Raw genomic sequence first — 15117 nt, 5'->3', positions numbered from 1 at the left:
CTCGCTGCGCCCCCGCCCGCAGCCGCCAGTACTGCTCACCGAGACTCCGTACTTGAGCGCGATGCCCTGCAGCGTGTCGCCGGGGCGGACCCGGTGCTCCACATGGCGCTCGATGACGCCGGCGCCCAGCGGCGCCCGCACGCTGGCCGTGCTGCCGTACGAGCGGGTCTTGGTGCGCGCCAGGCTAAGCGACAGCTCGGCCTCCTCGGCCTCGGAGAGCGAGCGCGACGGTGGCGGAGGCGAGGGGGCCGAGGGCCGGGGCGCGCGGGGTCCGCCTGCCCGCAGGGACCGCTCCGGCGAGGAATCAGCCATGGGTCCTGCGGAGGCCGCCGGGTCGGGAAGCTCGCCAAGAGGGCGGTGCCTCGTCCGCCGCCGCCTCCTCTTCCTCCTCACTGGGACTGCGGAAGGCCGTTCCGCTGGGACGGCGGGCTGGAGGCCGCGGTGGAAAGCTGAAGACCGGCCATGGCGGGCACCTGCTCATACGCGTCTCGCCTTCCCCAGCGCACCTGCAGGGAGGAGAGCGAAACGAGCTCCGGCTACTGCCCCGCCGACGCCCCGGCTCCACCCTGCGCGCCGGGACCCAGCTGGCCCTGCGGTGCGAGGAGCGGGGCGCGCTAAGGCCCCTCGCCGTGGAGCTACGGGCCCCATCCCTAAGCGCCCTCGGCCCCGGAGGGAACCCCAAGCTGGGCCGACACAGCCTGGTTAGAGCCCTACCCTGTCCACAGCAAAACACCAAAGCTTTGCTCTGCCTCCTTTATTGATTCCCCAGCAGGCGCCAGCTTTCTCAGACCTTCAAGCTCCCCCAGCCAAGGGTACTTCCCTCTCTCACCCGATTACTGCAGGACCTCACAGAAAACATTAAGACCATTAAACACACACAGTTTCTCCAGGCCCATCTCAACATCCTGGAGGGTCCGGTGTGCTCAACACTCCAGGGGGGATAGTGCTTCTAAGGCCGGGTGGCTGACCTCAAACTAACCCTCCAGTTGCTTTGCTTTCACTCTTCATTGCACACCAGTGCCAATTTTAGTCCTGTGCTGCCTTGAAAGTCTGCCTAGCTACTGTCTATTCTCCTGGCTCACTGCTTAGAATTTACTATCTGCACCCAATTTTTTCTTATTAGTTTCCTCTTTGATACCCTGAAATCATGACTCCCCCAAGTTTTGTCATTAAGGCCATCAATGACCTCTTTATCTGTAGTCTTTATCTGAACACCCTCTCCTCAACTTTCTGGCTTTCGATCGTATTCTACACAGAGTGGGTGCGCGTTTACTAGAATCTAGCGCTCAGGATTCTGTTGTACTCTGGACAGCTCTCCAGGAGGAAGTACCCTACAGGCAGGTTAGGAGACTAGAAGTTTGATTCATTGGCTGAAGTTTTGATATGTTGCTGTGCTGGACAGAGGCAAAGGAACTAGAGTTTAGGAGACAGGACGAGAGTGGGGAGGAACACGTGGACCCCGAATCACCCTCCCGCTCAAAAATTCTTCAGTGGCTCCCTGTGGACAGAAGTATTAACTCACACTGGCATTCAACTCTTATTTCCATTTTTATTATTCATGCTCTGGCTGTACCCCATCTACAACTCATCCTGCAAACTCCATATACTCCTGCCACTTGAATTTCTTACCCTCATGCCTTGCATATGCTATAACCTCCACCTGTAACCCCACTCTTCCAATACTCTCTGTCTACATTTAATAAAATATTAAGGTCCATCCCAAATGATACATCCCAAAATGAGATCTTTCCTGATTCTTCCCACCTGTCCCCCTCCCTCAACTGCCCAATTGTTATTGTTTCTCCATTGAATATCAAGGTGGTTTGTACCTCTTGTTTAGCATTTAACTCGTGTTTTGTGTCATGTACTTGTCTTATCTCCTCTATACATACTCCTGGGAGGTGTAACTAGATCTTACTCATCCTTTTTAGCTCCAGCAGTGCCTACCTAGCTCAGTGCCTTGAATAAAGCATCAAAAGTGGTTGAATTGAGATGTAGTAAAAAGATCCTGAAAGCTAAATTAGGTAATTTAGCAAGAGTCTGCCATAGATGAACTCTTGGGTGGTATCCAGTGTGCCTATCCCAGGACCTAAGAAAGAGGCAGAACCCCAGAGTTTCAATATATAAATGAGATCAGGTAATACTGCAAGAAAACAGGAGAAATTGCCCTCAGAGTCGACAGTCTAGTAGAGAGACAGCATATAACATGTCTTCCACTAAAGAAAAGTTTACTGAAGAACTGGAAGTTTTTATTTGAAAATTAATGAACTGGGTTCTATGAGGTATTATTAGGTGTTGTTTGAAAAGGAGAAACACTGCGATACATGCTTCCATTTTGGAGATTCACAGTGCACATTAGGATACTGAAGGCTCTAGAAGTCCTGTAGTAAAATAAGGTATTGGATTTTGCTTGACACCATATTTCCAAAACTCATTTTTTTCTCAGAATTTTTACAATTTAGAACCCCTTTTTTTCCTCAGAATTTTTTCTGAAACCCTTTTTTCTCAGAATTTTTACAATTTGGGAAACGCTGAATTAAAGTGGGGAAAGACAGGCCTAAATAAGGAACCAGGAGATAGCTTTGAGAGTCACAGATTCCCAAAAGGCAGAACAGTATACATAAGGAGGCAGAAAATGAGCCAGGAAGGAAAAAGGCTAGGTGATGATCACTTAATTCCTTTACAAAAAGACCAAGTCCTCTGTAAAAGTACAAGGGAAAAGTTATCACCAGAAATGTATGGAGATTCGAAAGCCATCCCACTTCTCTCTTATCAGAGCTAATTTCTAAGCTGTCCCTAGTTATTTTCAATTTCTCCAGCCATAAGAAATCCTGGGTCAGAAAACACCTCCAGAACAGTTCTAAAATGCTCTGAAATAAATTCAACACAGTCCTCAGAATTTTCTCCATGATTCCTTTTTGTGATCTTCACTAGTGTTTCCTCTAGCTCTCAGAAATTAATCGGCTTAAATAAGTACTTATTTGATGTTGCATGGTTAGGGTTCTTTGTGACTTGTTTTTTCCTAGATAGATTTGAGCTGTTGTCAAATATCTAGTGTTCCTGCGAATTTTTAAAAAATAAATTTATTTATTTTTATTTTTGGCTGTGTTGGGTCTTCATTGCTGCGCACAGGCTTTCTGTAGTTGCTACAAGCAGGGCCTACTCTTCGTTTGGTGCACGGGCTTCTCATTATGGTGGCTTCTCTTTGTTGCAGAGCACGGGCTCTAGGTGCGCGGGCTTCCGTAGCTGTGGCACACAGGCTCAGTAGTTGTGGCTCGCAGGTTCTAGAGCACAGGCTCAGTAGTTGTGGCATACAGGCTTAGTTGCTCCGCAGCATGTGGGATCTCCCTGGACCAGGGCCCGAACCCATGTCCTCTGCGTTGGTCGGAGGATTCTTTTTATTTTATTTTATTTATTTATTTATTTTTGGCTGTGTTGAGTCTTCGTTTCTGTGAGAGGGCTTTCTCTAGTTGTGGCAAGCGGGGGCCACTCTTCATCGCGGTGCATGGGCCTCTCACTATCACGGCCCCTCGTGTTGCGGAGCACACGCTCCAGACACGCAGGCTCAGTAGTTGTGGTTCACGGGACCAGTTGCTCCGTGGCATGTGGGATCTTCCCAGACCAGGGCTCAAACCTGTGCCCCCTGCATTGGCAGGCAGATTCTCAACCACTGTGCCACCAAGGAAGCCCTGGCCAGAGGATTCTTAACCACTACACCACCAGGGAAGCCCCTGTGAATTTTATATCTCTCCCTAATCCAAAATTAATATCTACAATTTGTGGCTCAGATTGAATTTTTTGTACATTTATTTTTCCTTCTTCAACCAGAACTTCAAAATTAGTTTTATGTATATCTACCTACAACATAGAACAAACCTCATCGTTAGTAGTGAACGTTAGAAGCACTCCCTTTGAGATCAAGAATAAGAACAGGAAGGCTTCTGTTACCACTCCTGTTTAATTTTTTTCTGGAGGTCCTAGCCAATGCAATATGAAAAAGAAGGAGAAAGGGAAATGAAGATTGAAAAGAAATAAACTGTTATTTACCAATAATAAACAATACTAAAATGTTTACAGATAACACAGATAATGTCTACATTGGAACTGTTCAAACTATAAGACATAAGACTATAAGACACATTATGCAAGTATCAATTGCTTCAATCAGAAAATATTTTGCGGAAAAGACAACCTTTTAGATACCAAAAAAAAAAAATTTAGGAATAAACTTAACAAAAGAGAAGCATGCTTTATATGGAAAAATTATTACATTCTATTAAAGGACATAAAAGAAGATTTAAACAGAAACAGAGATATACCATGTTTATAAATGGGGACATGCAAAATTTTCATTGCCTTCCCAAACTAATATATAAATTCATTGAAATTCCAACCAAAATCCCTATAGGATTCTTCAAAGGACATGACAGGCTTATCTTAAAATTCATATGGAAGATAAAGGCTAAGAAGAGCCAAGACATTCCTGAAGAAGAATGAGGAAGGGAGACTTAACTTTACAATCATCAAGATTTACAAAAAAAGTGATGAGAACTAAACTATTACAGTAGTGATGCTGGAAAAGACATATAAATGTAAGAAGGGGACAACAAAGAAAGCCCAGAAGCAGACCCACACATATCAGAGAAATGAATCTATGACAATAAATGCTACTGCCACAATTAGCCATCCACATGGAAAAAAATTGTAGCTCTCTACCTTACATCATTACAAAATCAATTATAGATTGATTAAATATATAATTGGGAAAAGCAAACTTTAACACTTTTAGAATATCTTTATAACCTTAGGATGGCAAAGAATTTCTTAAGCAAGATACCAAAAGTACAAACTACAAAGAAAAAAACTGGCAAATTCTATATATAAACATAAAAACCTCTGTTCTGAAAAGGCACCTGAAAAATTTCAATAGACAAGGTGTAAAATGGGAAAATATATTTGAATACCTATAGCTGACAAAGTATTACTATCCAGAGTATTTTAAAATGCCTACAAGTTATTAGAAGAAAAACACCCATTAGAAAAATGGTCAAAATATATGAACAGAAAATTTACAGAAGACAAAACTCAAATGGCCAATGGAAAGATGCACAACCTTACCAAAAAGCAGAGAAATTCCATTTAAAACTACAATTTCATAGGCATGAGATTAGCAAAAATTAAAGAACTGGACAATTCTAAGTACTGGTAAGATTCCTGTTGAACAACAGAAATTCTCAAACAGTGTTGGTGGCAGTATAAATAGGTGCAACCACTTTGAAGAGCTGTGGGACAATATCTAGTAAAGTTGAAGAAATTCATACCTGGTTCTGGTTCTGGAAAGCTGGAAGTCTAAACTAACTTGATGTCCTCCTAATGTAAGTATTTCTAATTTAATTTTTTAATGAAATTCATAATTGAGCTGGCAATAAAAATGGGACAGCCTTATGTATCAAAACAAGAGGGATTTGTAAGCTAGAACCTTAAACAACTTGCCTAAACTAATACGTCACAAAATAGAAAGTCTGAATGGTTCTATAACCGTTAAAGAAACTGAATCAGTACTAGAGTTAAAAATCTTGTTACCAAAAAAAAGTCAGCATCGGAAGATCTTATTGGAAGATCCTATCAACCTTTCAAAGAACAGATCAATCCAATTTTATGTGAACTCTTTCAGAGAAAAGAAGTAGCAGGAACAATCTTCAACTTAGTTCATAATATAACCATACACCGAATCCCATATCTATCATGGTATAACCATGACCAAAACCAGTTGAGGAAGGTATCACACTCATAAAGATGGATATAAGAATCTTAAAATATTATTAAGCCAAATCTAGCAGTGCATACAAAAGATAATCCATCATAAACAAGATGACTTTATCCCAGAAATTCAAAGGTGCCTTAATATTAAGACATTAATAGATTAAATGACAGAATAGATAGAACAAAGGAATGAATCTAATAAAGGATGGGCAAGACCTTTACAGAGAAAAACATTTTAATATATGAAAATACATTAAAGAAGACTTAAATAGATGGAAAAACTACACCACGTTCATGGACAGGAAGACTCAATATCATACAAAATGTCAGTACTCTACAAACTGATCGTATATTCTATGCAACAGCAATGGGTTTGCAAGAAACATGACAAGCTCATTCTAAAGTTGATAAGGAAAAGCAAAGACCACAGACAGCCAAGATATTTTTGAAGAATAAGGAAAGGGAAACTGCCCTACCAGATATCAAGAATTATTATGAAGCTATAATAGTTAAGCCGGGGTGATACTGATGCTGGGAAACCAATGGATAAGAGTAGTGCACCCAGAAACACAATCACAAATGTATGAGAACTTCATCTATGACAAAGGTAGCATTGCAGGTCACTGGGAAATGGTCTATAAAACACATGATGTCAGGACAATTAGTTATCCACATGGTAGAATCTCTACTTCCTACCACACACAAAATTTAAGTTCAGTTGAATTACAGACTTAAATGTGAAAGATAAAACTTTAAAACTTTTAGAAGAATATAGAGAAAAATATCTTTATAATCTCAGGACAAGAAAAGATTTATTTAGTAGAATGAAAAAAAGCTCTATTCATAAAAGATTGATAAGCATGACAACGTTAAAATTAAGAACTTCTAACAAAAAAGATATCTTAAAGAAAATAAAAAGACAAATTAGAAACTAAGAGAAGAAGCAGGTATCCTAGGAACCAAAAATATTTGAATAAAATGTTGAATTATCTCATTATCCAAATTCTAGCTAACTTTTATATGAAAATCAAGAACGAAATAGATTCTGAAAACTAGGTATTCTTCATTATTTGAATTCTGGTTATCTGAATTCAGAAACGTCATAAATTCTGGTAGGAAGGAGTGTCTATTTGTAACATATGCAATCAACCAAAGATTAATATCTAGAATATTTAAAGAGCTAATTCCTACATAACAATAAGAAAAAGACATAATCCAATGGGATAACTAGAACTTAATAGAAGAAAAAATCCTAATTGTGAATAAACATATGAAAAGATGCTCAATCTCATTAAAATCAGAAAAATTCACATTAAGACCATAAAGAGTAACCCTTTTACACTCACCAGATGGGCAAAATCTAAGTTTGGCAAGACCAGTTACCAGTGAAGATAGGAATTCTATGCAGTGCTGGGAGGAGTACAATTGGGTACAGCCACTTTGAAAAACACTCTGCCACTATCTTTCAAAACTGTACATGCACATTCCCTACAAACCAGAAATTCCAATACTAGACACTGTATATCCACTGTTGAAAATCTCGTACCTATACACCAGGAGACATGTTGTGAAAACATCCATAGCAGCATCATTCAGAACAACAAAAACTGGAAATAATCAATTACTCAGCAGCAGAACAGATAAGTAAATTGTGCTATAATTATATAATTGCATATTTTAACAGGCTTATTGAGAAATAGTTCACATACCATACAATTAACCCATATAAAATGTTTCACATTCACATTACATTATTGGTTTTTTAATTTGTGGTAAAATATATATGTATAATATAAAATTAACCACTTTAACCATTTTTAAGTATGCCACTTAGTGGCACAAAATACAATTCACAGTATGGTACCACCATCACAACACTGTCTATCTCCAAACCGTTTTCATCACTCCAAACAGAAACTATAAACACTAAGCAGTGACTTCCGATTTCTACTTCCCACAGCCCCTGGTAACCTCTAATCTACTTTCTATCTCTATGAATTTGCCTATTCTAGACATTTCTTACAAATAGAAACTTACAATATTTGTCCTTTGTGTATGGTTTGTTGCACTTAACATAATGTCCTCAAGGTTCATCCACGTTGTAGCACATGTCAGAACTTCATTCCTTTTTATGGTTGAAGATTACTTCATTGTATGGATATATCACATTTTGTTTGTCCATTCATTGGCTGATGGATACTTGTTCATTTGTTTCCACATTTTGGCAATTGTAAATAATACTGCAGTAAACACTGGCATATAAGTATCTGTTCAAGTCCTTACTTTAGATTTCTTTAGAAAGATACCTAGGACTGAAATTGCTGGGTCATATGTTTAGCTTTTTGAGAAACCACCAAACTCTTTTCCATAGCAGCTGCATCGTTTCACATTCCCACTTGCAGCAATGTACGCAGGTTCCAATTTCTCCACATCTTTGCCAACAAATATTTTTCCAGTCTGTGGCTTGCCTTTTCATTCTTTTAACAGTGTCTTTCTCAGAGCAGAAGTTTTCAACTTTCATAAAGCCCAACTTATCAATTTTTTCTTTCCCTAATCTGCTTCTGGTGTTGTATCTAAAAAGTCATCATCAAATCCAAAGTCACCTGGATTTTGTCCTATGTTATTTCCTGTAAGTCTTATAGTTTTGTGTTTTGAATTTAGGTCTATGATCCATCTTCAGTTAATATTTATGAATGGTGAGAATTCTGTGTTTAGGTTTATTCTTTTGTGTGTGGATGTCCAGTTGCTAAGCACCACTGGTTGAAAAGACTATCCTTTCTCTATTGAATCGTCTTTGCTTCTTTGTCAAAGATAAGTTAACTGTATTTGTGTGAGTCTATTTCTGGGCTCTCTATTCTGTTTCATTGATCTATTTGTCTATTTTTTCACTAATACCACACTGTCATGATTACTGTAGCTTTATAGTAAGTCTTGAAATTTGGTAGTGTAAATCCTTTGACTTTGTTCTTCCTCTTCAGTATTGTATGACTAGTCTGGGTCTTTTACCTTTCCATATAAATTTTGGAATTAGTTGGTTGATACCTACAAAATAACTTGTTCAGATTTTGATTGGGATTGCCCTGAATCTATAGGTCAAGTTGGGAAGAAATGGCATCCTAACAACACTGAGTTTTTCTCTCTATAAACATGAAATACCTCACCATTTAAATTTTCTTTGACTCCTTTCATCAGAGCTTGTCATTTCCCTCATATAGATGCACATACCTAAGTATTTTTTTCTTTCTTTCTTCCTTTTTTTTGGTACTAAAATTAATGATGTTGTGTTTTTAATTCACAATTACAGGAAAGCAATTGCCTTTGTCTATTGACTTTGTAACTTAACAACATTGCTATAATCACTTATTAGTTCCAAAAGGTTTTTAAAATAATTCTTTGGGATTTTCTACATAGACAATCATGTCATCTATGAACAAAGACTTTCATTTCTTCCTTCCCAATCTGTATATACCTTCCCTCCCCTTTTAGTCTCGCTGCACTAACTAGGATTTTCAGTATGATGTTGAATAGGAATAATGAGAGAAGATATCCTTGCCTCCTTTCTGATCTTAGGGGGAAAGCATCTAGTTTCTCACCAGTAAGTATGTCAGCTGTAGTTTTTATATATCTTCTTTATCATATTGAGGACGATCCCCTCTATTCCCAGTTTTCTGCGTGCTTTCTATCATGAATGAACGTTGGATTTTGTCAAATGCCTTTTCTATATCCATTGAAATGATCATATAAGTTTTTTCTTCTTTAGCCTGCTGATGTGATGGATTAACTGATTTTTAAAATGGTGAACCAGGCTTGCATACCTGGAATAAACCCCACTTGCTAGTAAGATTGTTTTTATGCATTGCTGAATTCAATTTATGAATATTTTGTTGAAGACTTTTGCATCTATTTTCATGAGAGATACTGACCTGTAATTTTTCTTCCTTGTAATATCTTTGTCTGGTATTGGTATTAGGGTAATACTGGCTTCATAGAATGAGTTAGGAAGTGTTCCTCTGCTTCGATTTTTTGGAAGAGATTATAGAGAATTGGTATCATTTCTTCCTTAAATTCTTGGTAGAGTTCACGAGTGAAACCATCTCAGCCACAGTAAAGTTAATAAGAATTATAGCAAAAATAAATGAAATGGAGACTAGAAAAACAATAGAGAAAATCAGCAAAACCAAAAGTTGGTTCTTTGAAAAGATCAACAAAATTGACAAACCTTTAGGTAGACTGACCAAGAAAAAAAGAAAGAGATGCATATACTAAAATTAGGAATGAACGAGGGAACATCTCCTAGATCTTCATATCTCTACTGATATTACAGAAAGAAAAAGGATAATAAAGAAATATTATGAACAACTGTTTGCCAACAAACAAGGTAACTTAGATGAAATGGATAAATTCCTAGAAAGACATAAACTAACAAAACTGACTCAAGAAGAAATACATAATCTGAATTCAACCAAAAAGACTGAATTAGTAATTTTTAAATTTCCAACAAAAAAAGCCAAGGCCCAGATGTTTTCATTGGTAAATTCTATCAAACATTTAAAGAATTTAAAGAATTAATACTAGTCCTTCATAAATGCTTCCCAAAATTAGAAGAGGAAGCAACACTTCCAAACTCATTCTATAAGGCTAGTATTACTCTGAAACCAAAACTAGTCAAAGCATCAAAAGATAAGCAAACTACTGACCAATATTTCCTATGAATATGGACACAAAAGATTTTCAGCAAAATACTAGCAAACCAATTCCAACGATATATAAAGAGGATTATACACCATGACCAAATAGGACTTATCTCAGGAATGAATAATTAATTTAAGATCTGAAAATAAATGGAATACACCATATTAATAGAATAAATGAAAAAACCCACATGATTATCTTAACAGACACGGAAAAAGTCTTTGGTGCAATCTAACACCCTTTCATGATAAAAGCATTGAACAAAGTAGGAATAGACAGGAACCTCTTCAAACTGATAAAGGGTGTTTACCAAAGGGTACCATCAAGAAATTAGAAAAAAGAACAACCTACAGAATGGGAGAAAATATGTGCAAATAATATGTCTGATAAGGAATTTATAATCAGAACACATAAAAAACATTTATAGGGCTTCCCTGGTGGCGCAGTGGTTGGGAGTCCGCCTGCCGATGCAGGAGACGCGGGTTCGTGCCCTGGTCCGGGAGGATCCCACGTGCCGCGGAGCGGCTGGGCCCGTGAGCCATGGCCGCTGGGCCTGCGCGTCCGGAGCCTGTGCTCCGCAACGGGAGAGGCCACAACAGTGAGAGGTCCGCATAACGCAAAAAAAAAAAAAAAAAAAAAAAAACATTTATAGATCAATAATAAAAAGACAAATAGCCCAATTAAAAAGTAGGCAAAAGATTTTTAAAAATTAATTTATTTATGTATTTATTTTTGGCTGCATTGGATCTTTGTTGCTGTGCGCGGGCTTTCTCTAGTTGAGGCGAGTGGGGGCTACTCTTCATTGCAGTGAGCGGGCTTCTCTTTGTGGTGGCTTCTCTTGTTGCGTAGCACGGGCTCTAGGTGCGCGGGCTTCAGTAGTTGTGGCGCACAGGCTTAGTTGCTCTGCAGCATGTGGGATCTTCCCCGACCAGGGCTCGAACCCGTGTCCCGTGCCTTGGCAGGCGGATTCTCAACCACTGTGCTACCAAGGAAGCCCAGAATTGTGTCCTTTAAGAGGGTAAATGTATGGTATGTGAAATATATCTCAGGGAAGCTGTATTTTAAAAATACAGAGATTATTCATCTGCAAAAAAGAATGAAATCTTGCCATTTACGACAACATGGATGGACCTTGAGAGCATTATGCTTAGTGAAATAAGTCAGACGAGAAAGACAAATACTGTGTGATCTCACTTACATGTGGAATCTAAAACAAAAACAAAAACCAAGTTTGTAGATACAGAGAACAGACCAGTGGTTGCCAGAGGCAAGGAGTGGGGAGTGGGTGAAATGGGTGTAGAGGGTCAAAAGATACAAACTTATAGTTATAAAATAGATCAGTCATGGGGATGTAATGTACAGCATGTGACTATAGTTAATAATACTGTATTGCATATTTGAAAGTTGTTAAGAGAATAGATATTAAAAAGTTCTCATCACATGGAAGGGGGTCAAAAGGTATCAAAAAAAAGGGCTTCCCTGGTGGCGCAGTGGTTGAGAATCCGCCTGCCGATGCAGGAGACACGGGTTCGTGCCCTGGTCCGGGAAGATGCCACATGCCGCGGAGCAACTAAGCCCGTGAGCCATGGCTGCTGAGCCTGTGCGTCCGGAGCCTGTGCTCCGCAACGGGAGAGGCCACAACAGTGAGAGGCCCGCATACCGCAAAAAAAAAAAAAAAAAAAAAAAAAGGTACCAAAAAAAATGCAGAGAGAATGGTTTAATAAAGCTCCATTATTCAGCTTCAACCATTATCAACTCATGGCCTATCTTGTTTCATCGATACCTCCACCCTGCCACACTACCACTACTCTCATGCTGGATTATTTGAAAAGCAAATCCCAGATATTATTTCTTTTGTAAATATTCAGTATTTTTTCAGTAATATTCAGTAGTATCTTTCCAAAAGATGACTCTTTTTTAAAAAATAACACAATACCATTATCACATCCAAACAATTTTAAAATAATACCCTAAGATAATAAAATATTCTGTGTTCACATTCCCCCCAGTTGTCTCATAAATGTGGTTTTTGTTTGTTTTTGTGGTACGCGGGCCTCTCACTCCTGTGGCCTCTCCCGTTGCGGAGCACAGGCTCAGCGGCTAGGGCTCACGGACCCAGCCGCTCCGCGGCACGTGGGATCCTCCCGGACCGGGACACGAACCCGCATTCCCTGCATCGGCAGGCGGATTCTCAACCACTGCGCCACCAGGGAAGCCCTGTGATTTTTTTTAACGGCTGCTTTGTTCAAATCAAGATCAACACACTACCTTTGGTTATTTGCCTCTTTTATTTCTGTGTATCTATAAACTCTCCTTCCTTTATTTTTCTTGCAATTTATCGAAGAACTGAGTTGTCAGGTAGAGTTTCCCACATTCTGGACTTTGTTGCTTGCATCACTGTGGTGTCATTTAATATGATCACTATCATATAGTGATTCACTTTTAGATGCAGCACCAGGGCTGTTATAGTGTTATTTATTACACTATAAATAATTCATAGTTCATCAAGATAGTCACCACTCCTTTAGTGCTTACTAGACACCATATCCTTTGTAGCATACTTGACACAAATTAGCTCATTTCATCTTCATAACAACCCTATGTGGTAAGTATCATTATCCCCAGCCTAGAGATGAAGAAAATGAGGCTTAGAAAGGTTAAAGAAACTTGGCCACAGTTAAGCAAGCAGTAAATATATGGGTTCGACCCAGGTCTGTCTGGATTGCAAACCACAGTTTAACCATAGTTAAAATGCATACTTCTATCCATTATGTGATAATATCCCTATCCTTTGCCTGGGTTGTGGTTGTTGTTTGTTTTTATTAACTCTGGGAAGTAGTCCTTCAGTCCATCCAAAGAACTTACTTTCACATTTCATCTGCAACACTTAGGATTCTTTCAGTTTCAAGTAACAGAAAACTCCATCTCAAATGGGCTCAACAATAAGGATATTTATTATCTCATATAATAATAAATCCAGAAATAGGGCAGCACCAGGGCTGATTGGTTTACTGACTCAACAACATCACAGACCCAAGTTCATTCTATCTCTTTACTCTGCCATCCTCAGTGTGTTGGCTTTGTCTTAAGGCTGGATCCCCTAAGATGGCTATTCCAGTTTGAGGTAACACGGCCGGATGCAACAACATCCCATGGAGATGGTGGCATGTTTCCCTGTACGCCTCTATTGAAGAGCAAGAAAACCTTTCCTAGAAGGACTTCAGCTGACCCCTCCTTAGGCCTCACTGGCCAGAACTGGGTCACATGCCCACCCCTAATCTCTCAGTGGCCAGTCAAGAGGATTGTATTCCCCTTGCTCATGATAGGTTGGTATGGGATGGTAATAGGGTCAGGTTCCCTAATGGGTGAACACCTTTACAGGCTTCTGCAAAGAAGAAGGAAAAGGGGGGAATGGATGTTGAGTAGGCAAGCAACAGTATCTACTACGTGTTCCAAATGATGTATGCTACATATTCCATTGCGAATTTACTGTCGATGTATCAGCCTCCTCATTGCAGGAAGAGGCTTGACAAGATGATCTGTAAGGTCCTCTCCAGCTCTAGGAGTTGTGTTTAAATTTTACATTTTCATATAAATGGGACTGGGACTGTTGGATAGCTCTTGTATCTCTGCTTTGGCTGCCACCTATGACTTTAACTTAAGAAATCATTTCTATGCCTGCTTCCTTTCACAATCTTCATCTGAAGCAGTGCTCCATTCATTTCATCACATGCAGACATTTTCCTTTCAGGGAATCACAAGGAAGCCAATGAGAAAGATAGTACACCACTAAGTATCTTTGCTATATCAAACCTTTGCTACACTTTCTTCAAATCTGAATAAAATTGCTTTATTATTTTCAGCTTATGCCTACCATCAGCTTTCTCCGAGGAAGCTACTAGCTTGACCTGTAAGCAGTCCTATTCTTATTTAACAGAAAGCTATAATTTGTGACAAATGTACAACATAAAAAAGTCAAAGACATCTGGTCTGTTACATAGGATATTTGGAATAACAAACGTATAGGAAAACTTGGGAATGTGATTTAAATGGATTTGGCCACACCCCCATTTAAGTTCACTCCTTCCCGCTCAGATTAGTCATTCTGGTGAGGAGGCCAAAACTGTAGTCCATTACTATAGTGTTGATAGTGGAAACGACACTGGTATCTCAATCAGCAGCTACTGTATGCCATTCATCTTTAGAGTTCCAAGAGCCTTTGAGAATTAATTTTATTTTCTGATTCAGCCCTCTTGCTGGGGAAGGTATGGCCCTGTTTTGAAATGTACAAAGGTAAGAGAGTGCTGTGAGTGCCTCTTTGGGGAAGGTCAGGGCTGAAGGAGAGAAGATAGGCTTAATGACCAGCTGGATGACCGAATAATTCATATCACCTCTCTGTGTCTCTTAGAACTCTTTTTTTTTAAAATTTATTTATTTATTTTTGGCTGTGTAGGGTCTTCGTTTCTGTGCGAGGGCCACTCTTCATCGCGGTGCGCGGGCCTCTCACTGTCACGGCGTCTCCCGTTGTGGAGTACAGGCTCCAGACGCGCAGGCTCAGCAGTTGTGGCTCACGGGCCCAGCCGCTCCGCGGCATGTGGGATCTTCCCAGACCGGGGCACGAACCCGTGTCCCCTGCATTGGCAGGCAGATTCTCAACCACCG

The 15117-nt window shown here is 39.8% G+C and overlaps 1 protein-coding gene across 1 annotated transcript in view; it reads right to left on the bottom strand.

The window, feature by feature from the left end:
• LYSMD2 (LysM domain containing 2) overlaps positions 1-15117 on the bottom strand; it is a 29198-nt gene that overhangs the window by 12635 nt on the left and 1446 nt on the right. The window contains exon 2 of the mRNA XM_059056317.2: positions 40-506. Coding sequence (XP_058912300.1) covers positions 40-312 — 273 coding nt within the window. The 5' untranslated portion in view covers positions 313-506. The remainder of the gene's footprint in view (positions 1-39; positions 507-15117) is intronic.

This window comes from Kogia breviceps, chromosome 3 (genome assembly GCF_026419965.1).
Source record: "Kogia breviceps isolate mKogBre1 chromosome 3, mKogBre1 haplotype 1, whole genome shotgun sequence".
Classification (NCBI taxonomy): Eukaryota; Metazoa; Chordata; class Mammalia; order Artiodactyla; family Physeteridae; genus Kogia; species Kogia breviceps.
Note: the sequence above shows the minus strand (reverse complement) of the source record. Positions and strands in the feature narration are given on the sequence as shown.